Source organism: Dama dama, chromosome 1 (assembly GCF_033118175.1).
Source record: "Dama dama isolate Ldn47 chromosome 1, ASM3311817v1, whole genome shotgun sequence".
NCBI lineage: Eukaryota > Metazoa > Chordata > Mammalia > Artiodactyla > Cervidae > Dama > Dama dama.
Window position 1 is genome coordinate 76,464,776 of NC_083681.1, and position 24,780 is coordinate 76,489,555.

Consider the following 24,780-nt stretch of genomic DNA (forward strand, 5'->3'; position numbering starts at 1 on the left):
TAGTATGGCTATTTAACAAACATATTTTTTTTTTTTTTTCCAGTGGGTTTTGTCATACATTGATATGAATCAGCCATGGATTTACATGTATTCCCAATCCCGATCCCCCCTCCCACCTCCCTCTCCACCCGATTCCTCTGGGTCTTCCCAGTGCACCAGGCCGGAGCACTTGTCTCGTGCATCCCACCTGGGCTGGTGATCTGTTTCACCATAGATAGTATACATGCTGTTCTTTTGAAACATCCCACCCTCACATTCTTACACGCCAGTCAGGATGGCTGTTATCCAAAAGTCTACAAGCAATAAATGCTGGAGAGGGTGTGGAGAAAAGGGAACCCTCTTACACTGTTGGTGGGAATGCAAACTAGTACAGCCGCTATGGAAAACAGTGTGGAGATTCCTTAAAAAACTGGAAATAGAACTGCCATATGACCCAGCAATCCCACTCCTGGGCATACACACTGAGGAAACCAGATCTGAAAGAGACACGTGCACCCCAATGTTCATCGCAAAATATTTCAAACTTTGGTATTTATTTCTTTTCCTAGATAATTGCAAAGAGTCTTAAAGTTGGTGGTAGCATAAACATGTCATGCCTGTTTAGTTGTAAAACATAATTTAAAGACAAGAGTCCTGACCCAGGATTTAATGATGTAATTCTTCACCTTCCCTTGGTAAATGGTGTCCCTATTCACTTTTTCATGCTTCCTTGTTATAAACTGTGTATGTCATTGCTCATTTTTAATATTCCATAAAGATATTATAGGACTAAATTTAAATGTAAAATGCATTTTACCATTTTTTAATATAACTGAAGAATGGAATTACTGTCATCATAAACATGTTAATCTAATTACAGAACTGGCACAATAAATAAACATTTTGAGAAAGTATTATAAACTTTTTCTATTATGAAGTGCTAATATTACAAAGGGGTTCATAATTATCACAACATACATATAGAAACAATATTTATAAATTGTGATTAACATGACAGTAGATCAATTAAAAATAAAATATCAAAATAAAAATTAAAAATAAAGCACACGTCTAAGTGTTTAATTTATATGGTATCAAATATTCAGACTCCACATTTAAGCTCATTTATTATCAAATATCCAGTTTATGGCTTCCCAGGTGACCCCGTAGTAAAGAATTTGCCTGACAATGAAGGAGACGCAAGCGATACAGTTTTGGTCCCTGGCAGGCTATAGTCCATGGGGATCACAAAGACTCGGACACCACTGAACACACACACACACACACACACACACACACACACACACAATCCAAGTTTATAAGTGGTCAACTTTTTCTCTTTTGAGATGATGTTTTGTTTTCATATTGACTTATGGATGAAGTTTAAAATTAGAGAGGAACACTGTAAAAGTTCCTCTCTGATGTTGTCACCTTGTTTGAAATAATTGGTTTTTTGGCAAGACCTGTTAATGATAGGGAAATACCCATGAGTTCCAATTAGTCACAGCGAAGAAATTTCATAGATTTTGCCAACAAATAGGATATATGGTAGTGCTTTTAGGGCTTCTACAAAGTTACTATTTATAAATCAAGAGACACTTACTGCAGCTGAGTTAGTTGACATTTTTATCTTATGGGTTTTACTTCTTTCCTGAGCAACTAAGAGCTGCCTGGGGCCTAGCCATGGAGGTATGTCAGACACTTTCATAGGTGAGATTATTTCTTTAGAAATCATACATTCTCAGGTTTAAATACATATTACAAATCATACAATCAACCCTCATCCAAACTTACCTTAGATTTAAACCCCTTTTTCAGCATACAAAATAACAAGGTAGACTCAGCTATAGTACTACCAATTTAGAACTAAGGATATTTTGGGGTCATTTATTTCTTATTGATATATACTTAAATGTGCTTCCCTGGTGCTCAGATGGTAAAGAATCTGCCTGCCAATGGAGGAGACGTGAGTGCGATGCCTGAGTAGGGAACATCCCCTGCAGAAGGGAATGGCTACCATTCCAGTATTCTTGCCTGGAGAATTCCATGGGCAGAAGAGTCTGGAAGGCTACAGTCCATGGGGTTGCAAAGAGTTGGACATGATGGAGTGACTAACACTTTCTCCTTTCATATATTTAAATTAGTTGAATTAATAATATAATTAGCTGCAATTACATATATTAGAATAAATTTGCAAGTCAAATATGCATCCAAAATTTCCCTCACTTAATATTACAACTTTAGAATTTTTATGACATTGCACAATTTTTAAAAGCATCACTCTTAAAAAGTATATATTATTCAAAAAGATGTACTATATGTTATTCAAAGAGATGTAGAATTAAAAGGAATTTTAATTATCTTATTCCCCAGTGTTGAACATTCCATGCTGTTTCTAAATTTTCCACAGTTCTTATTAATAGTATTGGACAAATTTGTACATAGTGATTTTTCTCTTTTAAAAATATTTTACATTAGGGTTTATTCCTAAAATAAGTATCGCAGAGCCAAAGAAAAAATGAAAAAAAAAAGTAATTTACATTTTTATATAGTTGTTTCTAAAATACTTTCATAAACTGTGTTTAATTCTTACTTTATTTACACTATCCTCTTCATTATCTGCTGGGGGATCCCGTTAAAGGATGAGGAAATGCTGTGAAAATGGTGCACTTTGTTTCCACATATGCATAAATGTTTCATCTTAGATAATTAAAAATACAGTTTTTTATTCATTTATCTTTGAAAAGATATGCTTTATGAAATATATTTAATTGCGTCTATTTCTCTTGTCCTTGGCAAATTTAAAACTGCAAATTTCTTGTTCTGTTAGTCATGCACTGTCTTGTAAGCAGGAATGATGGATGCTGTTGGAAGATGGTAGAAGAAGGAGTGAGAATGCATGGAGCAGAGACATAAAGGACGGGGAAGGTCGTTCCTGCTGTGGATGGGTGAGCCGCTGCTCTTTGGCAATGGTAGGTCAGGAACTAAGGGCATTTAATAGCAACACCATTTATGACTTTGTATGAATAAGCATACATTAACACACATAGTAAATGTCCAGTAAATGTTTGTTGACTGAGTGAACTTGTAGGAATAAATAGCAAGTAATGGATTTTATGTGTTTGTGGTAGTCGGTGCATATACACTTACATGTATGGTGCATTACCTGTCTCTCTAGCAAATTATTCTTGTTCTTCATATTAAATTTTTATTTACAGAACTTGAAAGTAAGTATTTCCTTTACTTGAAAGATCTTTGTGTGTTGAACACCTATATGAATTGAGTTTTTCTTTTTTTTCTTTAACTAAAACTACTGAAGTTGTGGGTTTCTCTGGTGGCTCAATTGGTAAAGAATCTACTTACAGTGCAGGAGACTTGGGTTCAATCCCTGGTTTGGGAAGATCCCCTGGAGAAGGAGATGGTGACTCACTTTTGTATTCTTGCCTGGAGACTATCATGGACAGAGGAGCCTGAGGTCTGGCAGGTTACAGTGCGTGGGGTTGCAAAGAGTCAGACACAACTGAGCAACTAACACACACACACACACACACACACACACACACACATTGAAGCAATGAATATGCAGAATATGTATATTAAGTTATATGTAGAGCAGAATTTTGAAAAATAAAATAATCAATTAACATATACACAAATTATCTTTAAAGAAAATGATCCATAACATGCACTTTTCTAGAGACATTTAAATAGTTTCATGCTTATTCTGGAGAGTGTTCAGAAACTCTTCTTTTTTATTAATTAGTTTATTTATTTTAGTTCAGGCTTGATGCATGATACAGAAACTCTTAAACTGGAGTGCAGCTTCCCTTCCAATTTCTCATACAGTAGAGAGATTATAGATCGACAGGGCTGGAGGACAAGGGCATCAGAACTTCTGTTGAGTTTATGCTTTGCGGAAGCAAGCATATTTTTACTTTTGGAGAATGACAATTTAATACCAAACATTTACTCATCACCTGATCGGTTTCAGGCACTGCAGACATTATTCCATGCACTCTAGTGAGACAGTGAGGAAACACAGCTGAGTAGTTGATGTGTTCTGATAGGTACCAGAGAGGATGTTTCACCAAGGACTTCTATCTATTTCCCTAAACTCCCTGATTTCTTGATCATGTTTTTTCTTTCCAAAGTTAGGAGTCGAGATGTCAAACTGAAATTCCATCACGGAAAAGGGAATAACTCTTATGTGTGTACAGCAGTTCTCAGCCTATAAAATGCATCTGAGAATTACGATTTGTAATCTCATGGACACAGTGAAGGGCCTGAAGAACTGAGATGATGCAGCAAAGTCCAATGGGGTCAGAACAGGAAGGAGAATTCAGATCTCAAGTAGACAGTCCAGAGTTTTTTCAGTAAATCACACATCAAATTTGCCCTACAGATGGTTTACAGGTGACTGGTGCTAGGTATCTGAAGAGATGGAAAGCTTTATGGAGGAAATAAGAAAAACATGAAACAAGTACTGGGACAAAGTGTCAAGGGCATACTCCACAGTTACAGTGATTGTACTATTTTGTTGTAAAAGTCAGAACACAATTCTTTGGTGATTAACGAGTATGATTCTTTGTTCCTTTGTAGGTAAGTCAGGCCCCAGGAAGCCGTTCCTTGCTGAATGGATGTCCTCAGGCCTCCCAACAATGTGACTGCATTTGTTCTCCTGGGACTCACACAGAATCCACACTTGCAGAAAATACTCTTCATTGTCTTTCTGTTCATTTTTTTATTCACTGTTCTGTCCAATCTGCTCATTGTCATCACCGTCTCCCTCAGCCCTACACTTTTTGCTCTCATGTACTTCTTTCTCACTTACTTGGCTTTATTAGATGCCTCCTTCACCTCAGTCACCACGCCTAAATTGATCATTGACCTGCTGTCCCAGAGGAGAACCATCTCCTGGAGAGGATGCATGACTCAGATCTTTTTGGAGCACTTCCTGGCAGCATCAGAGATCATTGTCCTCATGGCCATGGCCTACGACCCCTACGTGGCCATCTGCAAGCCTCTGCGCTACACGACCATCATGCGCCAGGGGCTCCGCCAGCTCCTGGTGGTGGTGGCCTGGATCGGGGGATCCTGCATGCCTCAGTGCAGATTCTTTTCTTGACGGACTTGACCTTCTGTGGTCCCAACGTCATTGACCACTTCACGTGTGATTTCTTCTCACTGTTGGAACTTGCCTGCAGCGACACCTACAGGCTGGGAATGGTGGTGGCAGCCAACAGTGGGGGCATGTGCTTGCTCATTTTTTCCCTGCTGCTCATCTCCTACATAGTCATCCTGAGCTCCCTGAAATCCCATGGCTCTGAAGGACGGCGCAGAGCCCTCTCTACATGTGGCGCCCACTTTACAGTAGTGGTGCTCTTTTTTGTGCCTTGTGTGTTCACCTACACACGTCCTGTGGCCACTTACCCTGTGGACAAGAGGGTGGCTATGTTCTTTGCAATCCTCACGCCCATGTTAAACCCTATTATTTACACAGTGAGAAACACAGAGGTGAAAAATGCCATGAGTCTGATGAAAAAGAGAGTAACTTAGGCTGTTCATGATACCAAGAAAGTGATAATTTATAAACATATATAGGAAGGATTATACATGCTGCAAACTGTGAAAGTAAATTAGCAAATTTTGCAGATTATTGACAAAAACGGCCTAGAAAATAGGCATTTTGACAACTTTTAAAAATACTTTGCAAGACTTGTGTATTCGTACTCATAGTTTCAGAATAGCCAATGGGAAGGATATCAACAATAAGCCCCTAGTTTATTTATTGTAGAGTATATTCTTCCAGTGTCTTATTATTAATTTTTAAAGATTATTCAGACAAGTTATTTGGATGAAATTGATTTTTTCATGTTACCTTCATGTCAGAAACCTTGTTTTTGCATAGCATGTGGTCCAACCAGTAAGGAACAGATATAGTTAGATACATGCATGGCAGGGAGAGTTGGGGAAGTTTAAGAATCAGGGTTGAATTTTCTATTAATTTTCCAAAATCAGCAAGAGGAAACACCTAGAAAAAGAGATAATAATAACTCACAAACTATTTCTTTTTTTGGCACAAAAATTAAGCCAGAAACTTTGAAATTATTCTTTATTTGCTCTTATTTTATAAAGTATCTTCATGACTCATAGCTTTTCTTTTTATGTCTCAAGACTTGAGGAGCCATTTGAAACTAGAAGGGTAAGCATCTTTTATTAAATTTCAATAGAAAATCGTATGGGTAGATCCCAAAGCTCTAGATCTATACATCTGATACATATATTTACATTAATTGAACCTTTTATTAATATTATCTGTCAAGCATCTTTGTTTCAGCTGATTTTGTCATGTACAAAGCTGGTGGTTCCATTATCATTAACCCCATTTTGTTGCTGTTGTTTAGTTGTTAAATCATGTCCAGCTCTTTTGCAACCCCATGGACTGCAGCCCACCAGGCGTCTCTGTCCGTGGGATTTCCCAGGCAAGAATACTGGAGTGGGTAGCCATTCCCTTCTCCAAGGGATCTTCCTGACCCAGAGATTGAACCTGCGTCTCCTGCATTGACAAGCCAATTCTTTACCACCGAGTCACCTGGAAGCCCTATTCCGCCCATTTTACAGAAGCAAATTGAAGCCAAGAGAGGTTTACTAATTTACTTGTCTCACCTCACATGCCCTTCCTCCATTAGTGTGTTAGGAACTATTACACTGGGATGTATCACCCTTTCAAAAGTTTCAGCTACAAGCTTCCAATCCAGGTCTTTAAAACCCAGTCTTACTGCTTTCAAATGAGACAGGGTTGTCTGTGGTGTGTGTAGGTGTATCAGTTCAGTTCAGTTCAGTCGCTCAGTTGTGTCTGACTGTATGACCCCATGGATTGCAGCACACCAGGTGTATAGATAAATTTATCTGCAGTCTTAATGATCCACTTTGTCCTTTAAGAAGATGGTGTCAAATACAAAAATAAACTCAAAATGGATTAAAGATCTAAACGTAAGACCAGAAACTATAAAACTCCTAGAGGAAAACATAGGCAAAACACTCTCCGACATAAGTCACAGCAGGATCCTCTATGACCCACCTCTCAGAGTAACGGAAATAAAAGCAAAAATAAACAAATGGGACCTAATTAAATTTAAAAGCTTTTGCACAACAAAGGAAACTATAAGCAAGGTGAAAAGCCTTCAAAATGGGAGAAAATAATAGCAAACGAAGCAACTGACAAAGAATTAATCTCAAAAATATATGCAAGCAGCTCCTGCAGCTTAATTCCAGAAAAATAAACAACCCAATCAAAAAACGGGCCAAAGAACTAAGCAGACATTTCTCCAAAGAAGACATACAAATGGCTAACAAACACATGAAAAGATGCTCAACATCACTCATGATCAGAGAAATGCAAATCAAAACCACAATGAGGTATCATTTCATGCCAGTCAGAATGGCTGCTATCCAAAAGTCTACAAGCAATAAATGCTGGAGAGGGTGTGGAGAAAAGGGAACCCTCTTACACTGTTGGTGGGAATGCAGACTAGTACAGCCGCTATGGAGAACAGTGTGGAGATTCCTTAAAAAACTGGAAATAGAACTGCCATGTGACCCAGCAATCCCACTGCTGGGCATATACACTGAGGAAACCAGAATTGAATAAGACACATGCACCCCAATGTTCATCGCAGCACTGTTTATAATTGCCAGGACATGGAAGCAACCTAGATGTCCATCATCAGTTGAATGGGTAAGAAAGCAGTGGTACATATACATGACGGAATATTGCTCGGCCATTATAAAGAATACATTTGAATTAGTTCTAATGAGGTGGATGAAACTGGAGCCTATTATACAGAGTGAAGTTAGACAGAAAGAAAAACACCAATACAGTATACTAACACATATATATGGAATTTAGAAAGATGGTAATGATGACCCTATATGTGAGACAGTAAAAGAGACACAGATGTATAGAACAGTGTTTTGGACCCTGTGGGAGAAGGCGAGGGTGGGAAGATTTGAGAAAATAGCATTGAAACATGTATATTATCATATGTGAAACAGATCACCAGTCCAGGCTTATGCATGAGACAGGGTGCTCAGGGCTGGTGCACTGGGATGACCCTGAGGGATGGGATGGGGAGGGAGGTGGGAGGGGGAACACATGTACACCCATGGCTGATTCATGTCAAAGTATGGCAAAAGCCACTACAATATTGTAAAGTAATTAGCCTCCAATTCAAATAAATAAATGAATTTAAAAAATAATATAAAAAATGAAGATGGTGTCAAATATGTTGCAGACTTGTCTCACATGTAGCAGTGTATTTCAGCAGTCGAAGCTTATTCGTTTCATGAAAGTTCAAGTTATGCCACTTCACTATTATAAAAGACAAACATTACTATGGCAAAGTTTACCTGCAATGGAAAGGAATCTGAAAAAATGTATATATATATAAAACTGAATCACTTTGTTCAGCAATTAAATCTAACACAATGTTGCAAATTAACTGTTGTTCTATTAGAAAATGGAAAAAAAATTTTTAATAGCTCTGTAATATTAATATGATTTTTTTTAAGTAAAATGAAAAATCCCCTTTGGATTAAAAAAAAATTAGTGAAAATAAGTACTAATGTCGGCCTTCATAAAAGCCACATGGCTACGTTGAACTTTCAGCAAGTGGGGATGCCCACATGCTAATCTGTGCCTGTAGTCACATGTGAAGCTTGTCTTTGAGGTATTCTTCCCTTATTTATTTTTTTGGATGGTGGGGCTTTCTTCTCTTCATCTCTCTGTTGAACTCCATTTCCTAAGTTATTTGCATAGTTTGGGGTAATCTTGTGTGAAGCAAAACCATCTGATGATCTCTTTTCTGCAACTATGTTTCCCTTCAGGGGTTTTATGAAAAGAGGGATGTAATTGGATCAAGAAATAAAGTTCAGTTTTCATATTTCACAGGAAGTGACACATGGGTAAAAGAGATGTTTAGAAGAAAGTAGAGCAAGTCAGTCACTGAGGAAATTGATACTTGGTTTGGGCATGAGGTAGAACCTTGAAGAGCTAAATAGGTGCTGCTTCTGTTGGAATGCTTCCATTATTATACTGTAGTGTTAGCATTTATTATTGAAAAAAAGGGTTTCATAGTGTTAACATGTATTGCTGATAAAAAAAGGACTTTGGGAAAATTTGACTTCTTTAATTAATGGAAAAAAGTAATGTTCAGTGAATACAATGTGCCAGAGAGTTATGGGAGTTCCATATACACCGTTGAATAATACAAACAAAGGCTGTGTTTATGTGGAAGTAAAATTCCAGTGGGGGAATAAATGGATAATAAGCAAGTAAACAAATAAATGAAAAGTATAATTTTGTTAGTAATGGTGAAAATTTAAAAAAAGGCATTTTATATGAGTGTGATACAGGAGAGAAGAATTAGATACATATTTGTGTAGTTGTGTAAATCCCACCTAGGATTTCACTTTGATAGAAATATAATCACACATGCTATTACTTTTTTTAAAGTAGATTATTTAAAAACATGTGTTTGAAATGGGGATAATATCTTTTATCAATGAGAAAAAAATTGTTTCTTTGGGGGTGGTCATTTCTTACTATATATATATATATACACATATACACATATAACTTTCAGCAAGTGGGGATGCCCACATGCTAATCTGTGCCCGTAGTCACATGTGAAGCTTGTCTTTGAGGTATTCTTCCCTTATTTATTTTTTTGGATGGTGGGGCTTTCTTCTCTTCATCTCTCTGTTGAACTCCATTTCCTAAGTTATTTGCATAGTTTGGGGTAATCTTGTGTGAAGCAAAACCATCTGATGATCTCTTTTCTGCAACTATGTTTCCCTTCAGGGGTTTTATGAAAAGAGGGATATATACATTTATATATATATATGTATATATATATATGACAAAGTCTTATATTTTAGGGGAGATCACTTTCCAGTGTAGAAGTACTGGGCTAAATAGTACTATGTGGAGTTCAGAACAATTTCCTCCTTTGGGAAAATGTCTGCAACTGAATTATCACCCTAGATTTATTGCCAACCTGAGGTATAGGACTGGACTATACCCTGTATCACTCACTACTCCTGGAGTTTGCTCAAACTTAGGTCCACTGAGTCAGTGATGTTACCTAACCATCTCTTCCTCAGTCACCCCCTGCTCCTCCTGTCCTCAATCTTTCCTGGCATTAGGGTCTTTTCCAATGATTTGGCTCTTTGCATCAGTTGGCCAAAGTATTGGAGGTTCAGCTTCAGCATCAGTCCTTCCAATGAATATTCAGGATTCATTGATTCTGGATTCTGAATATTCAGAATCCCTTTAGGATTGACTGGTTTAATTTCCTTGCAGTCCAAGGGACTCTCAAGAGTCATCTGCAACACCGCAGTTGAAAAGCATCAGTTCTTCGGTGCACAGCCTTCTTTACTGTCCATCTTTCACAACTGTACATGACTACTGGAAAAAACACAGCTTTGACCATATAGACTTTTGTTGGCAAAGTGATGCCTCAATTTTTTTATACGCTGTTTAGGTTTGTCATAGCTTTTCTTCCAAAAAGTAAGTATCTTTTAATTTTATCTTAGTAATATTAAAAATTCTAGCTCATGAATGTATTTCCATTTATATGTGTCTTCTCTAGTATCTTTTGGCAATATTTTTAAGTTTTCCTTTCTTAAGTGCTCTGCTTCCTTGTTTAAATTTATCCAAATATTTTATTCTTATTAATGCTGTTGTCAGTGGAACTGCTTTCTTAATTTCTTCTTTGTGTTGTTCATTGAGTGTGGAAATTCAACATCCTTTCATAATAATAATAATTTTAAAAAACTAAACAAATCAGGTATAGAAGAAAATTACATCAACATAATTAAGGTTATAAATGGTACAGCTACAGCTCACATCATACTCAACACTGGAAGTTTGAAAGCTTTTCCATGAAGGTCAGGAACAAGATATGAATGTACTTTCTGATCACTCTTTTATAACATAGCATTGCAATAACAATTTCTGCCAAATATTTAGTGTTTTCTACATATAGAAAAGCTCATCTCTGAAATAAGATTATTTTGTAAATTAATTTTTACTTAATTTTACTTAAGAAACAGTGCTTCTGATGGTAGCCACACCTATTTCTTTGGATCTTACCTTAAACACACATGTTAGGAAAGGTCCTCTCTGATTATATTATTATTATTATTGATAGTAGAATTTTCCCTCTAATATCTGGTGCAGTCCTCTGTTTGTGGTCTTGAAACACTGAAAGACTGCACCTACTTTACTACTTATTGTCTCCTTCCTTGCTATGAAATCTATTATAAGAATATAACACCCACACAAGAAGAAACTTTTATACACTTTCCGTTTTATTATTTGCTGTGTCCTCAGCCATAGCATAGTTTGTGTAGTCAAATAGATAGTCTAAGTACAATTTAATGATTGGATAAATATTTTTTATATCCAAATTGATTATGCATTTTATATATTGATTGACCAAATATCAAGGAAGAATATATTGAGTACTAAATATTAATAGAATGAAAGAAAAACTTCCTATGGCAAGGAGAAAAATACATGACAAATTGCTTTGCTGAAGCAAATCAACTGGGCTGCTGTTTTGTTCTTACTGGCAGTAGTCTGAAAATAATTATAAACCATTTTGTTTTCTGTCACATCTTTCTGACCCTAAAAGGTGATGTGGTTTACTAGTGTTTTTTACATACTTTTAAAATTTACTGGAAAATTCCAGTGAATTGAATTGAGCCAAGAATCAGTCTTGGACACAGTCCAGTTCTAAGATTTAATGATCTGTGTGGTTCAGTTCAGTTGAGGCACTCAGTCATGTCCGATTCCTTGCGATCCCATGGACTGCAGCTCACCAGGCCTCCCTGTCCATCACCAACCGCCGGAGTTTACTCAAACTCATGTCCATTGGGTCGGTGATGCCATCCAACCATCTCATCCTCTGTTGTCCCCTTTTCCTCCTGCCTTCAGTCTTTCCCAGCATCAGGGTCTTTTCAAATGAGTCAGTTCTTTGCATCAGGTGGCCATAGTATTGGCATTTCAGTGTGGATAGGATAGATAAAATGCAAAGTAATCTTCAGTTCTATTTGGGAAAAAAGGCATATTCTTTTAAGAAATGATATACATTTTTGAGAAGTCCCTCTTTAGGCTTAAAGAAATGTGCAAAAGAAAGGAAAAAACAGAAAAAAAAGAGTGAGAATGTCTCCCAAAATTTCAAGTCATCTAGTCTGGCCACACCAACATGACAAGATGAGGACTAAGTTGTTGAGTGGGATGTTTTCTACTTCGGATTTACTTGGAAAAGTAATTGTTTAACATATGTTTCCCTGGGAAATGGCTATTTGCTATCTTCCTAAGTAAACATAGGATTCAAGGGGATTTTTTTTTTTCATAAATTATCCTAACATGATAAACTTTTGTTTCTTTGTGGGCACTTTGAATTTTGTTTAAATAATTGACAATGTAAAAAGAACAGCTGTCTGAAGAATCAGAAGACTCCTGGGAGAAAAGAGAGAGACCACTAAATGAACTAAAATATTTCTTCAAGTATTAATGCAGTCTGTCACATTTTCTTGTCATCCTAGATTAAAGATGAATTCTGCCAAATCACATCACAGCAAGCCTCCTAAAGTTGACAAAAACAACTGATATTGGGAATCAGATTTCAAAATTGTGTAACTTTATTATGGAAGAAATTAAATTATTTTGAAATAAATTAAACTTTGATTCCAGTTCTTATTTTATCACTTAAAATATTTAACCTTCTGAAAATTAATAGGATGCTTTAAGCCTCAGATTATTCAAATAAAAAATAGAGATTCCTATTTTTGTTACAGTAAATAGAAAAAGTGATACATTAAATTGGGTACATGATTGGAACTCACTGTGGGAGGTTTGAGCAGTGAAGGGATACAATCAGGACAAGACTGAAAAAGAATAACTTGAATTGCTTCAGGATAACAAGCTGGTAGAGGCCAGATTAGAAGAGGACATACTTGACTGGAGGCTTTTGCAGTGGCCAAAAAAGAAACGGGGTTGACATGTGGTAGAAAATGATCGAATTCGAGATGGATTTTCAAACTAAGGACAGCAGGATTTACTAAAGCTATGAATAAGTGAGAGGAGGTCAATAAGGCAGTGAACACTGAGCTTTATCATCTGAGCAATGACACTGAGTGGATACCATTTAACAAGACTGGGTGCACCTTTTATAAGGTGGGCGATGTTAAATTCTGTAGTATATGTACTAAATTGATATCTAGCTGCAGATATCCAAAACTGGATACACTGAATAGAAAAATTTGAAAGTAAGGGTAGATGTCGGGGCTGGGGACATAACACTGGTACTTCTGGGTCAGGAAACGAGGATCATCAAACTAAAGACCCTCAAAGAGGCTTCCCAGTGAGTTCTGAGACAATCCAAGGCAGTGACCTTCTGTTCATATTTCGATCTACTCACACCTAACGTGTAAATTCTTTTAAGTGTGTTTCAATAACTATGACTTCATGACTTTATAATGGGGCATGTTTCCATGGAATTCCCTTGTCATCCATGTTTGTTCAACCTCATTTCCTTTAATTGGCAACTGAAACACAGCTTTTTCAGGGATGATGTCTCCTGTTCCAGTTTCGTAGATACTTTCCTACGCTGCAATCCTTAGCATGTTGTCCGTATTTTTATCACAGCACTCCTTCCATTGGTCTGGAGTTGTCTGATGCATCTTTGTATGCCATATCACTGAGGGCAGGGAACTAGGCCTTTCTAAACTTGGTCATCACGATGTCTGTGCCCCTTTGGACACAGATTGGTACTCCATACACAATGTTTTAATTGAATGTAAAAATAAAAAGATTAACGTATAATCCATTTAAAACTTTTCTCCCTTGTTTTGTAATTAACTGCTTCTAATATGTGAACTCAGCTCCTATGCAGACTAGAGAAACAATGTAACTGATTTCATCTTCTGGGCCTCACTTAGAATTCAAAAGGGCAGAAAATCCTTTTAGTTTTGCCTGATTCTTCTGTATTTTGACAGTGGTGGACAACCTGCACATTGCCATGACCATAACTGTCAGTAAGACCCTGAATTTGCTGAAATATTCTTTTTTGTTTTACTAGCTTACCATTTTTTATACCTAATTTATTTCTCTTTTGTTTCAATCAGATTTAATCCAGACTTGGCCTTGGGGAATATATCAGATCCTTTGAAATTTGCATGACATAGTATTTTACTGGACACTTTTTTTTTGGTGAACCAGAGATCACCCTTCTATATATCTATATATATCTATATATATCACCATAATCATAATATGGCCATCTGTAAGTCCCTGCATCATTTGGTTATCAAGAGCCAGTGGGTTTAAATGGATTATTTATTTTATATCAATTACTCTTTTAATGATGTTTGTCTTCTTAATGCTGTTTCTATACTACAGTGTTCTCTGGGTTTATATTAAATTTTCTTTTTTAGCATCTTGAGACAGAAGCTTATTTTACCCCTTATTTATTGTTTTCTAATATCTGCATTTAAAGCTATAAAATTCTCTCTATAAGCACTCCTTGAGCTGCATCTGATTAATTTATATATGTTACATTGCATTGTATTATATAGTCCTTTATATATATTTATATGTGTAATTTTTTATATAAATAATTTTCATAGGTACTTTTGATAGTTACACTTTTTATGCATTTATTTCATATAGCTATTATTTACATATGTATCATTATCTTTCTTTTGACAATATTTCTTTGAAAATGTTCACTGGTAATTTTAGGCTCTTGTTGCTTAATTGTAAACAGTTGGAAAATGTTATGTTTTTGTTCTCAATTTTTAGTTGAGTTACATTATTGTGATATGTATATGGGGACCCCCTGGTGGCATATATATATATATATATATATATATATATATATGCAACTGTAGGTGCAGATGCTCAGCCATTTCCCACTCTTTTGCTACCCTGAACTGTAGCCTTCCAGGCTCCTCTGCCCATGCAATTTTCTAGGCAAGAATACTGGAGCTGGTTGCCATTTCTTCCTCCAGGAGATCTTCCAGACCCAAGGATCAAACTCAGATCTCTTACATCGGCTACATTGGTAGGTGTATTCTTTACCACTAGCCATAGCTGGGATGCCATATATGTGTGTGTATATATATGTGTATATATAATGTATCATTTAAGTCCTTAAAAATGTATTGCAACTTGTGTCATCGCCTAGAGTAGAGGCCCTCAACACCCAATCCATGGCTTGTTAGAAACCAGGCCTCTCAGCAGGAGGTGAGTGGCAGGCAGGTGAGCAAAAATTCACCTGTACTTACTGCTGCTCCCCATCACTGACACGACTACTTGAGCTCCACCTCCTGTCAGCTCAGTGGTAGCATTAGATGCTCACAGGAGTGCAACAAATGTCATGCACTTCAATCACCCAGAAACCATCCTTTCCCCTACCTTCCACCAAGAGTCTATGGAAAAATTGTCTTCCATGAAACCGGTCCCTGGTGCCAGGCTGGTGCCAAAAAGGTTGGAGACCACTGGCCTAGGGTATTTCTACTTTGGTGAATGTCCCATGAGCGTTCTGAGATGAATGGACTAGTCCCACAAACATTTTCTCTTTCCCCACTCTGATACTTGCACAGATTCTACCAACTTGCCTGTCTGAAATTATGTGACAACTTTTATCTGCATTTGAAATAAACGTTAAGTGACTTGTTCTGAAATTGATATTCATAATATTTGGAAATCAATTTGGGTATCATCTTCAAAGATAAAGTTTAAAGTTAAAAAATATTTGCTTATTTGAAAGACATGATTTAAATAGGAAATTTATTACAAATTTCATTTCTGCCCAGACTGAACTTTTCCATTTTGGTGATATGACTTCAAGCTGTTTCCTATGGTTTTCCCCCAGAGGACAGGTATCTATAAGTCATGCTAACAGTGATTATTCTGGTGACATCTCTGGAGATAAGGAGTCTACCTGCAAAATTATGACTAAGGTCCCAATGAATTTAATTAGCTGAGACTCATCCATGGAGATGCACAAATTGAATGCTTTAGCCATTGTATCTGCTGAACTTAAACGTAGATGAAGTATGTACAGTCTTTTGCCCTGACTTGAGGTGCCTGTAGCAGTAATTTCATGAGAGTTTTCTTCTCAAATTGAAATGATGGACTCAAAACATGATAATGTATATATGTGAAATTATTCTCCATCCTTCAGGAAACACAGAGTTCGTCAACACTGCATGAAGATGGGACAGAATAAGTGATTCAGAATCAAAATGTCACAAAGGTTATCTCACAATTTTACTTCCATTGTTATAAAACACAAACAGCAAATTCTTACACAATTTGAGTTTTCTTTCTCTCTGATTAAAATGTTGATTTAACATTTGCTTGTTATCAGGATAAATCCTGCCAACAGTGAAGATTTGTATTCTCTTTTCACAATCAAGAGTCAGAGTTCCTTAGGTAACAGGGCATTCATACTCATTTTGAAAATCCTAACCATTTGAAATGAATTGAGATGAATGACTGAGATGAATCGGTTTTCCTGAAAGCATGGAGAGTTGGTCACATGAAGCCAGTTCAAGGTCTAGTGCTGCTGCCTATATCTTGCTTCCCATGTTCCCAGGGAAGGCATCAGTGCATGGAGGACCGGAAAGAAGGCACCAGAGCCCAGAACATGGACTGAGTGGAGCTCTCCTTATGCACGTGACCCAAGAAGTGTGTTTAGAGACAACGTTCTGAACGAGATTTCACATTTTGCAAGAGCACTTGATGGCATGAGAATTAATCTTCGAAGTTTTCCTTTGTAATTTTCTTAATCAACCATGTTAGGAATCCTTTGTGATTATCTGGTATGTGAAGATTGACTACAGTATTCCTTTTGGATAATTTCATATTCTAATAATCTGGAATAAGTTATCCTACTCAAAGATAAAGTATACTTAGAAATTATTTTCAAGAGTAATGATTTGAGGATATTTTCATGAGCAGATATTTGTAAATCTGATCATAGTTTCAATTTATAAGTTCTGTAAACACAGCCTGCTAATCTGTTAGAAAATACAAAAAAAAATGAGGTAGCACCTGCAGACCTTGACTGATTTAATTTTCAAGAAATCAAGCAAATACTGTGGTAAGAAAATTGTGACTTCAAGAACGAATTTTCTGTTTACAGGTGAGCTTCAGCATCATATTATATGTTTGTTGGTCTTTCAGGGGTATTATTCCTTTAATTGTTAGTTAATATTTTAATTTATTTTATAATTTTTTATTATTTAATTGCTTGGAGATCTTTTTCAATTTTAGATACTGACTCTGTGCATATCCTCTGACATGTAAATCTTTCTTCAAGCTAACTTTGTCTATTTGTGTTTTGGTAGCATTTCCTAAATTCTTTAAATAATTTGAAATTGTCAAATATGTCCATTTGGGGATTTAGTGATTGGTTAAGAAGATTCTTCCACTCCTATAGTGTAGAAAGTAACTTTCTTTTTTAAAAACTGGAAAATAAATATGAAGTAAATCTTGCTTTACCTTTTTATTAAACCTTCAATCAATTTTTATTTTTATATAAGATATTAGCTTATGTACAATTTAATTAACTTCCAGAAGGAAAGCTAGTTGTGGCAATTCATTTCTTTAATATTGAGTCCTTTTCCCACATATATCTCTAATTACTTGCCTTCCCGTTAGTCTGTAAGAATGCCGAGTTTAGGGACAACATTTTGATATGCCTTGTATTATAATATCTGAAAAATACCAGAACAAAATAAACCAGATTGCTTATTTGTTCACTGATTGAACAAATTATCTTAAGATGTGAAGAAGTCAGTCATATTAATACTAATTATATTTGCAGGTAATTTTGCCTGAGCTCTGAAAGAACATTTAGAAGCACCTATGGAAGAAGGGAACAATGTGACTGAGTTTGTCCTCTTGGGGCTCACTCAGAGTGTCCAGGGTCAGGAAATATTATTAGTCGTGTTCTTGCTCACCTACACTATGACAGCGGTCGGCAACCTACTCATTGCCCTGACTGTGGTGTTCAGCGCGGCCCTCGATGCCCCTATGTACTCCTTTCTTGGCTACTTATCGTGTATGGATACTCTTTATTCTACTACGGTCACCCCAAAGATGATTGTAGACTTACTCTATGAGAAGAAAACCATTTCATTTCGAGCTTGCATGACCCAACTGTTTACAGAGCACTTATTTGGCGGTGCTGAGATTTTACTCCTGGTGGTCATGGCCTATGACCGCTATGTGGCCATCTGCAAGCCCTTGCATTATCTGACAATCATGAATCAGCGAGTGTGTGTTCTGCTGCTGCTGTTGCCCTGGGCTGGTGGGTTTGTACATGCTATCGTTCATATACTCTTTGTTTACAACCTTCCCTTCTGTGGCCCCAATGTCATTGACCACTTCATCTGTGACATGTACCCCTTGTTAAAACTCGCATGCACTGACACCCACATTATTGCCCTCACAGTGCTGGCCAATGACGGGGTAATATGTGTGGTCCTCTTCACACTCTTGCTCATCTCCTATGGGGTCATCCTGCGCTCCCTGAAGGATCTCAGTCAGGAAGGGAGGCGCAAAGCCTTGTCCACCTGTGGCTCCCACATCACTGTGGTGGTCCTCTTCTTCGTGCCCTGTATTTTTCTGTATGTGAGACCTCCTTCCACTTTGCCCATTGATAAATACTTGGCAGTGTTTTACACCATCGTCACCCCTATGTTGAACCCTCTGATCTATACACTGAGAAATGGAGAGATGCAAAATGCCATAAAAAAGCTATGGATCAGAAAAAGAAAATGAGGCAGCAAGGGAATGTATCAATTCTTTTTCTTGAATAAATGCTCTTTCCCAAGAAAGTCACTTGTGATTTTTTTTAACTGTAGTAAATGTCTCCTTAGATTGAATAACTTGGTTGTGATGAAAAACATTTTTTACTTAAATAGGTCCAGTGGTCATACTATATATACATATATATATATATAATGCTTTCATATTATCTTAGTTCAAATTATATATTTAGTTTGAAATACATTTTTATGATTTCCACAATTTCTTGTGGAAAATATGTATACTTTTAGGGTATAAATATGTTTATTGATATTACAGCTATATGTTCTATATGATGAGTTAAGCTAAAACTAATACTGTAAATTTATTTAATCAGGGGAATATTTTCTCATTTTTCTCTCTTAAATAATACAATCTTTTTCAGAATTAATAGAGCTCATTACAGATTTCAGAAAAAAATTTTTTTAAATATATGACAGAAAATTTTGGTTTGTCCCACCACACACAAGTATCTGAAAGATACTTTATATATATTATTTCTATTTTGCTTAGCATGGTAAGATTAGGGAATGTTTCAGAGTTGTAGTATTAATAAAGATGCTATGTTTGTAAAAATAACCTGAAGGAACAGTTTTATGCAGAAAAATAACCAAATCTTGCTTATTTTTCAGTTGGGTAGTCATATTATTTCCTCAAGTTTAACATCTTTGTTTGGAGTTACATTTTCTTGAAAATGAGCCATTCACTTTCCCAGATAGTTTAAAATACCTGGAAACAAAAAACTCTGATTTTTTTCCCCAATATTCTCTTTTCCTTTTTTGCATATTGTTGTTCCATAACCTTCGAGATTCAGGCTCAGCCTTCCATGTGTAAATTTATCATATTCTATGATCCATGACTTTCATATATGCACTATGGAACTTGACACCAGATATTTTGGGTGATACCACTGTTAAGAAAGATGCTGATAAGATATGTCATTCTTATCACTCTTATCAATGAAACACAGATTACTAAGTAATAAGGAAGCCAGGGCATATTGTTTTATTTGACAGAAACAGCATTCATAAAATCCTTCTCTGAATCAGGCTTGAAAGAAAATATTATCTGCCTCTAGTATGTACTCCAATACTTTGCCCACCTCATGCGAAGAGTTGACTCATTGGAAAAGACCCTGATGCTGGGAGGGATTGGGGGCAGGAGGAGAAGGGGACGACAGAGGATGAGATGGTTGGATGGCATCACCAACTCGATGGACATGAATTTGAGTAAACTCTGGGAGTTTGTGATGGACAGGGAGGCCTGGTGTGCTGCGATTCATGGGGTCGCAAAGAGTCGGACACGACTGAGCGACTGAACTGAATTGAACTGAGTATGGTCAGAAGCATGTGATCAAAGAAGCTTATTATTCTGCCTCCTTTATTCAACCTAGATTTACGAGGACCTAACGATACGGCGCAGGAGAGGGAAATGGCACCCCACTGCAGTACTCTTGCCTGGAAAATCCCATGGATGGAGGAGCCTGGTGGGCTGCAGTCCATGGGGTCACGAAGAGTCGGACACGACTCAGTGACTTCACTTTCACGCATTGGAGAAGGAATATGGCAACCCACTCCAGTGTTCTTGCCTGGAGAATCCCAGGGATGGGGGAGCCTGGTGAGCTGCCATCTATGGGGTCACACAGTTGGCCGCGACTGAAGCGACTTAGCAGCAGCAGCAGCAACGATATGGTGCAGTGTGTGCTTTTCACTAGTAAATCAGCCTATAAGCAACCTCGTATCCTGATTTTTACCCCATTTACATGGAGTTTATTTTATCTCAAAGTCTTCACAAAACAATGCTATTGACCAAATAAAATCAAGTATTTGGGTTTCTTGTTATTGTTCAGTCACTAAGTTGTGTCCAATTCTTTGCATCTCTATGGACCTCAGCACGCCAGGCCTCCCTGTCCATCACTAACTCCCAGAGCTTGCTCAAATTTATGTCCATCGAGTTGGTGATGCCATCCAACCATCTCATCCTCTGTCATCCCTTCTCCTCCTGCCTTCAATCTTTCCCAGCATCAGGTTCTTTTCCAATGAGTCAGTTTTTTGCATCAGGTGGCCAAAGTATGGGGATTTCAGCTTCAGTTTTAGTCCTTCCAATGAATATTGAGGACTGATTTCCTTTCAGATGGACTGGTTGGATCTCCTTGCAGTCCAAGGGACTCTCAGGAGTCTTCTGTGACACTACAGTTCAAAAGCATCAATTCTTTGGTGCTCACCCTTCTTTATGGTCCAACTCTCACTTCTGTACATGACTACTATAAAAATCATAGCTTTGATTATACAGAACTTTATCAGCAGAGTAATAAATCAGCTTTTCAATGTTCCTTCTATGTTTGTCATAGTTATTCTTTCAAGGAACAAGTGTCTTTTAATTTCACGACTACAGTCATTGTTTGCAGTGATTTTGGAGCCCAAGAAAATAAAGTCTGTCACTTTTTCCCCATTTATTTGCCTTGGAGTGATGGAACAGAATGTCATGATTTTTCTCTTTTTTTTTTGAATGTTGAGCTTTAAGCCAGCTTTTTCACTCTCCTCTTTCACCTTCATCAAAAGATTCTTTCAAATATATGTAATTTATTTCTTCACTTTTGGATGTTGCTATAGACTTAAAGTTTTTTTCCCTCTATGAAAGCATAAGTTAACTCCTGTTTAATGTGGAAGTATTTGGAAGTGGGCCCTTTGCGTAATGACTAGTTCATAAAATCGTTATGAAGAGACATTAGAGAATTCTCTCAACCCTTCTGCCATGTGACAACACAGGAAAAACATGGCTGTCTGTGAATGAGGTGGGGGAACTCGACATGGAGTCTGTCTGCACCTTAACCTTGGATTTCCTAGCCACCAAACCTGTGAAAAATGTTTATTATTTAATCCTTCTGGTCTATGGTGTCATGCAATTGTAATCCAAATGAGTTAAGAGAGATGCTAAGTACTTTTCATATTTGTGTATTTATTTCAAGCTATGAGATAAATATCTTTATTAACTATCTATGTTTATTGATCTATAAGTTCCCCAAAGTCAAGGAAACTTACATCATTCTCTGTTTCTCTCACAATGTATGATACATAATATCCACTCTATATGTGTGTTAGTCACTCAGTCATATCTGACTCTTCGCAACCCCATTGACTGTAGCCCACCAGTCTCCTTGGTCCATGGCAAGAATACTGTTGTGGGTTGCCATTCCCTTCTCAAGGGGTTCTTCCCAATCCACTCTATACACTTTGTCAATTACTTGCATTCTTGATCTTTTGGAGTGAGAATTTTTACTGATAAATTTTGACTAACTCTTTCTACATTAAATATGTATGTTTTCTTGAAATATTTACTCTTTGAAATTTGCTAGAATACTTTATTATGTTACTCATGTTCTAGCTATGAATATTTTAAAATTAAGCTATTAATTTAGTATTCTACTTTTTAAATTTTTTTCTATCACATTGCTTTTGGAAAATTCTGTTTCCTTCCAGTGACTTTATAAATTTCAACATCTTGTTTTTTTTCCAATAACTTTTCCAAGTATAGTTTGTAACCCATCTAGAGTTTATTTTTGTTTGTAATGGGGACATATCTTAGCCTATTTTATCCAAACAAGGGAAATAATCCTTTAATATAATTATTAATTTCAGGTAATTTGAAAATTTTCTATTTAATATACCAAATTTTACATCATCTAGAAAGTTCAGTTCTGGGGCAGTTTCTCCTCTTCTTTCTCTCCCTCCTTCCTGATCTTCCCCTCCACCTATAAACTTTAGATTCATTATGTAAATTTTGAAAACTTCCCATAAAATATACATTTAGCATGTTATAACGCAGCATATTTATTTTGAGGACAAAGATGTATGTTATTATTTTGTTATCCCATCTAGAATAAGACACATACTGTGAAGGATCGACATCAAAATAAAAATTTGTAATCTTCTCCATTAGAGTGCATACAAATCTTGATTTTTTTCCTCTACATTTTGAAAAGAAGACTTTCTTATTTACATTTGATTCACATTTTCAGTGAGCTGGTCAGAAAGGACTCAGTGTCTTTTGCAGGCATGTATTAGAGCACAAACCTTAAAGCCAATTTCTTTGCAAACATCTATTGGTCGGTATCCAACAACATACAAGTATTGATCCAACCATAGATTCATATCTGTTTCCAAACTCATGTGAATCTCTGTGACTGCTTGTGTGTATACATTCAGTGATATGTATGTCTGAATTCAATTTCATGTATGTGTCTAAACGTGAAAACACCTGGGTCTGTATATGACAGCACATGGATTGATATCTGACTACCAGTAGGGATGTGTTTGTGTATGCATGTGTGTTTATGTATTTAGTATGATCACACACAAACCTGTAGCTATTCACACATAGGGCTGTATCTTTCCATTCGCTGCTCTGTATCTGGCCATAATTAATTTAGGGAGAACATGACTGAGCAATTCTTCTGTTCCAAGTGGCACAGACCAAGGTCACTCTCTGGTCATTAGCATATTGCTGGGCTTATAAGAATGATGCCTTTGTAGAGATGGATAAAAGATGGGGTTTTCCTGGGGCTCTTTTCTTCTCCATGTAGATGCAGGGCTATATGGATATTGTCTGTCCAGTGAGATGGTCAGAACCCTAAAAGGGCAGCTCAGAGCCACCAAGCAGAGGAGACAAAAGCCAGCAGGTCAGGTAAGTTACATCCCATCGTGACATCAGCCTGAAGTCCAGGATCTCAAGTTCTAAACCAGACTGCTTCTACACATGGGAGGAAACAGCAAACTGAAAAGAATGCCTATGGAATGGAGAAAATATTTACAAATCATATACTCATAAGGCATTTATATCTAAAATATGCATGCATCTTCTGCAGTTTAGTAGTATAACAAATAACTCAATTTAAAAATGAGTGAAGAAATTGAACAGATAGTTTTCCAAAGAAGTTATACAAATAGGAATTTGAGAAGGTGTTCAATATCACTAATCAACAGGCAAATTCAAATCATAACAAAAATGAAGTATCACCTCACAACTGTTAGGATATGACTATATGAGATACACAGAAGTCAGCATTCTTTTTAAGTTGTAGAGAAAATGGAGCACTCCTGTAATAGGAATATAATTTTGCTCAGTCACTACAGAAAACATTATGGAGGTTTCTCAAGCAATTAAATATGACTACTATATAATTCTTCAATCCTACTTTCGTGTATTAACCAAAGAGCGTGATGTCAGGAATCTGCATTTGATTTTAGCCAAAAGGCCGAGAAGTGATGAAGTCAAGAATCTGAAGATATCAGTGCATCCATGTCCACTGCAGCATTATTCATGATAACCAACACCTGGAAACAACTAAAATGTACTCTGCTGGATGAGTGGATAAAGAAGATGTTATATATGCATAATACAAATAAGGCTGTAAAAGAATAATATTATATAAACTAACATATTAAATATACATATAAATAAAACAATAATAATGTAATATGAATATCATGTATTTATATACATAAGTAAAATGTTATTCAGTAATGCAAAAGAAGGGAATCTTGCCATTTGTGACAACATGATGGGACTTTAAGGGCATTATGCTAAAAGGATAAGCAGAAATAAAAAGACCAATACTGTATGAATCCACTTATATGGATTCATATAAAATCCATTTACATGTAATTTAAAGCAAAACTCAGAAACAGCAAGTAGAATATTGATTGTCAAGGGCTGAAGGACGAAGGTTAAAGAAACGCCATTAGAATGTATTAAACAGAAATGCGATTTCAGAGAGTAAATGACCTAATATGGAGATTTTATTCCAATCATAATGTTCACACTTTCATAGTTTATCACTAGAAAGTCTTTCTCATACCTCTCACCTGACGCTAACAGCACCTTTGTAAGGTAGGTATTATTGTGATTTA

The 24,780-nt window shown here is 36.5% G+C and overlaps 1 protein-coding gene and 1 pseudogene across 1 annotated transcript; both read left to right on the forward strand.

The window, feature by feature from the left end:
• The first annotated feature begins 4,612 nt into the window (after nt 1-4,612).
• LOC133055371 (olfactory receptor 4C3D-like) lies at nt 4,613-5,535 on the forward strand (annotated as a pseudogene).
• Nucleotides 5,536-17,926: 12,391 nt separating this feature from the next.
• LOC133055387 (olfactory receptor 4A15-like) lies at nt 17,927-18,844 on the forward strand. Its single transcript, XM_061140680.1, has one exon. The coding sequence runs from the start codon at nt 17,927-17,929 to the stop codon at nt 18,842-18,844; it is 918 nt and encodes a 305-aa protein (XP_060996663.1).
• The last annotated feature ends 5,936 nt before the right edge of the window (nt 18,845-24,780 follow it).

Bases quoted from the DNA above. Each gene is read 5' to 3' on its own strand.
- LOC133055387 (XM_061140680.1), top strand. From the start codon at position 17,927: ATGGAAGAAGGGAACAATGTGACTGAGTTTGTCCTCTTGGGGCTCACT.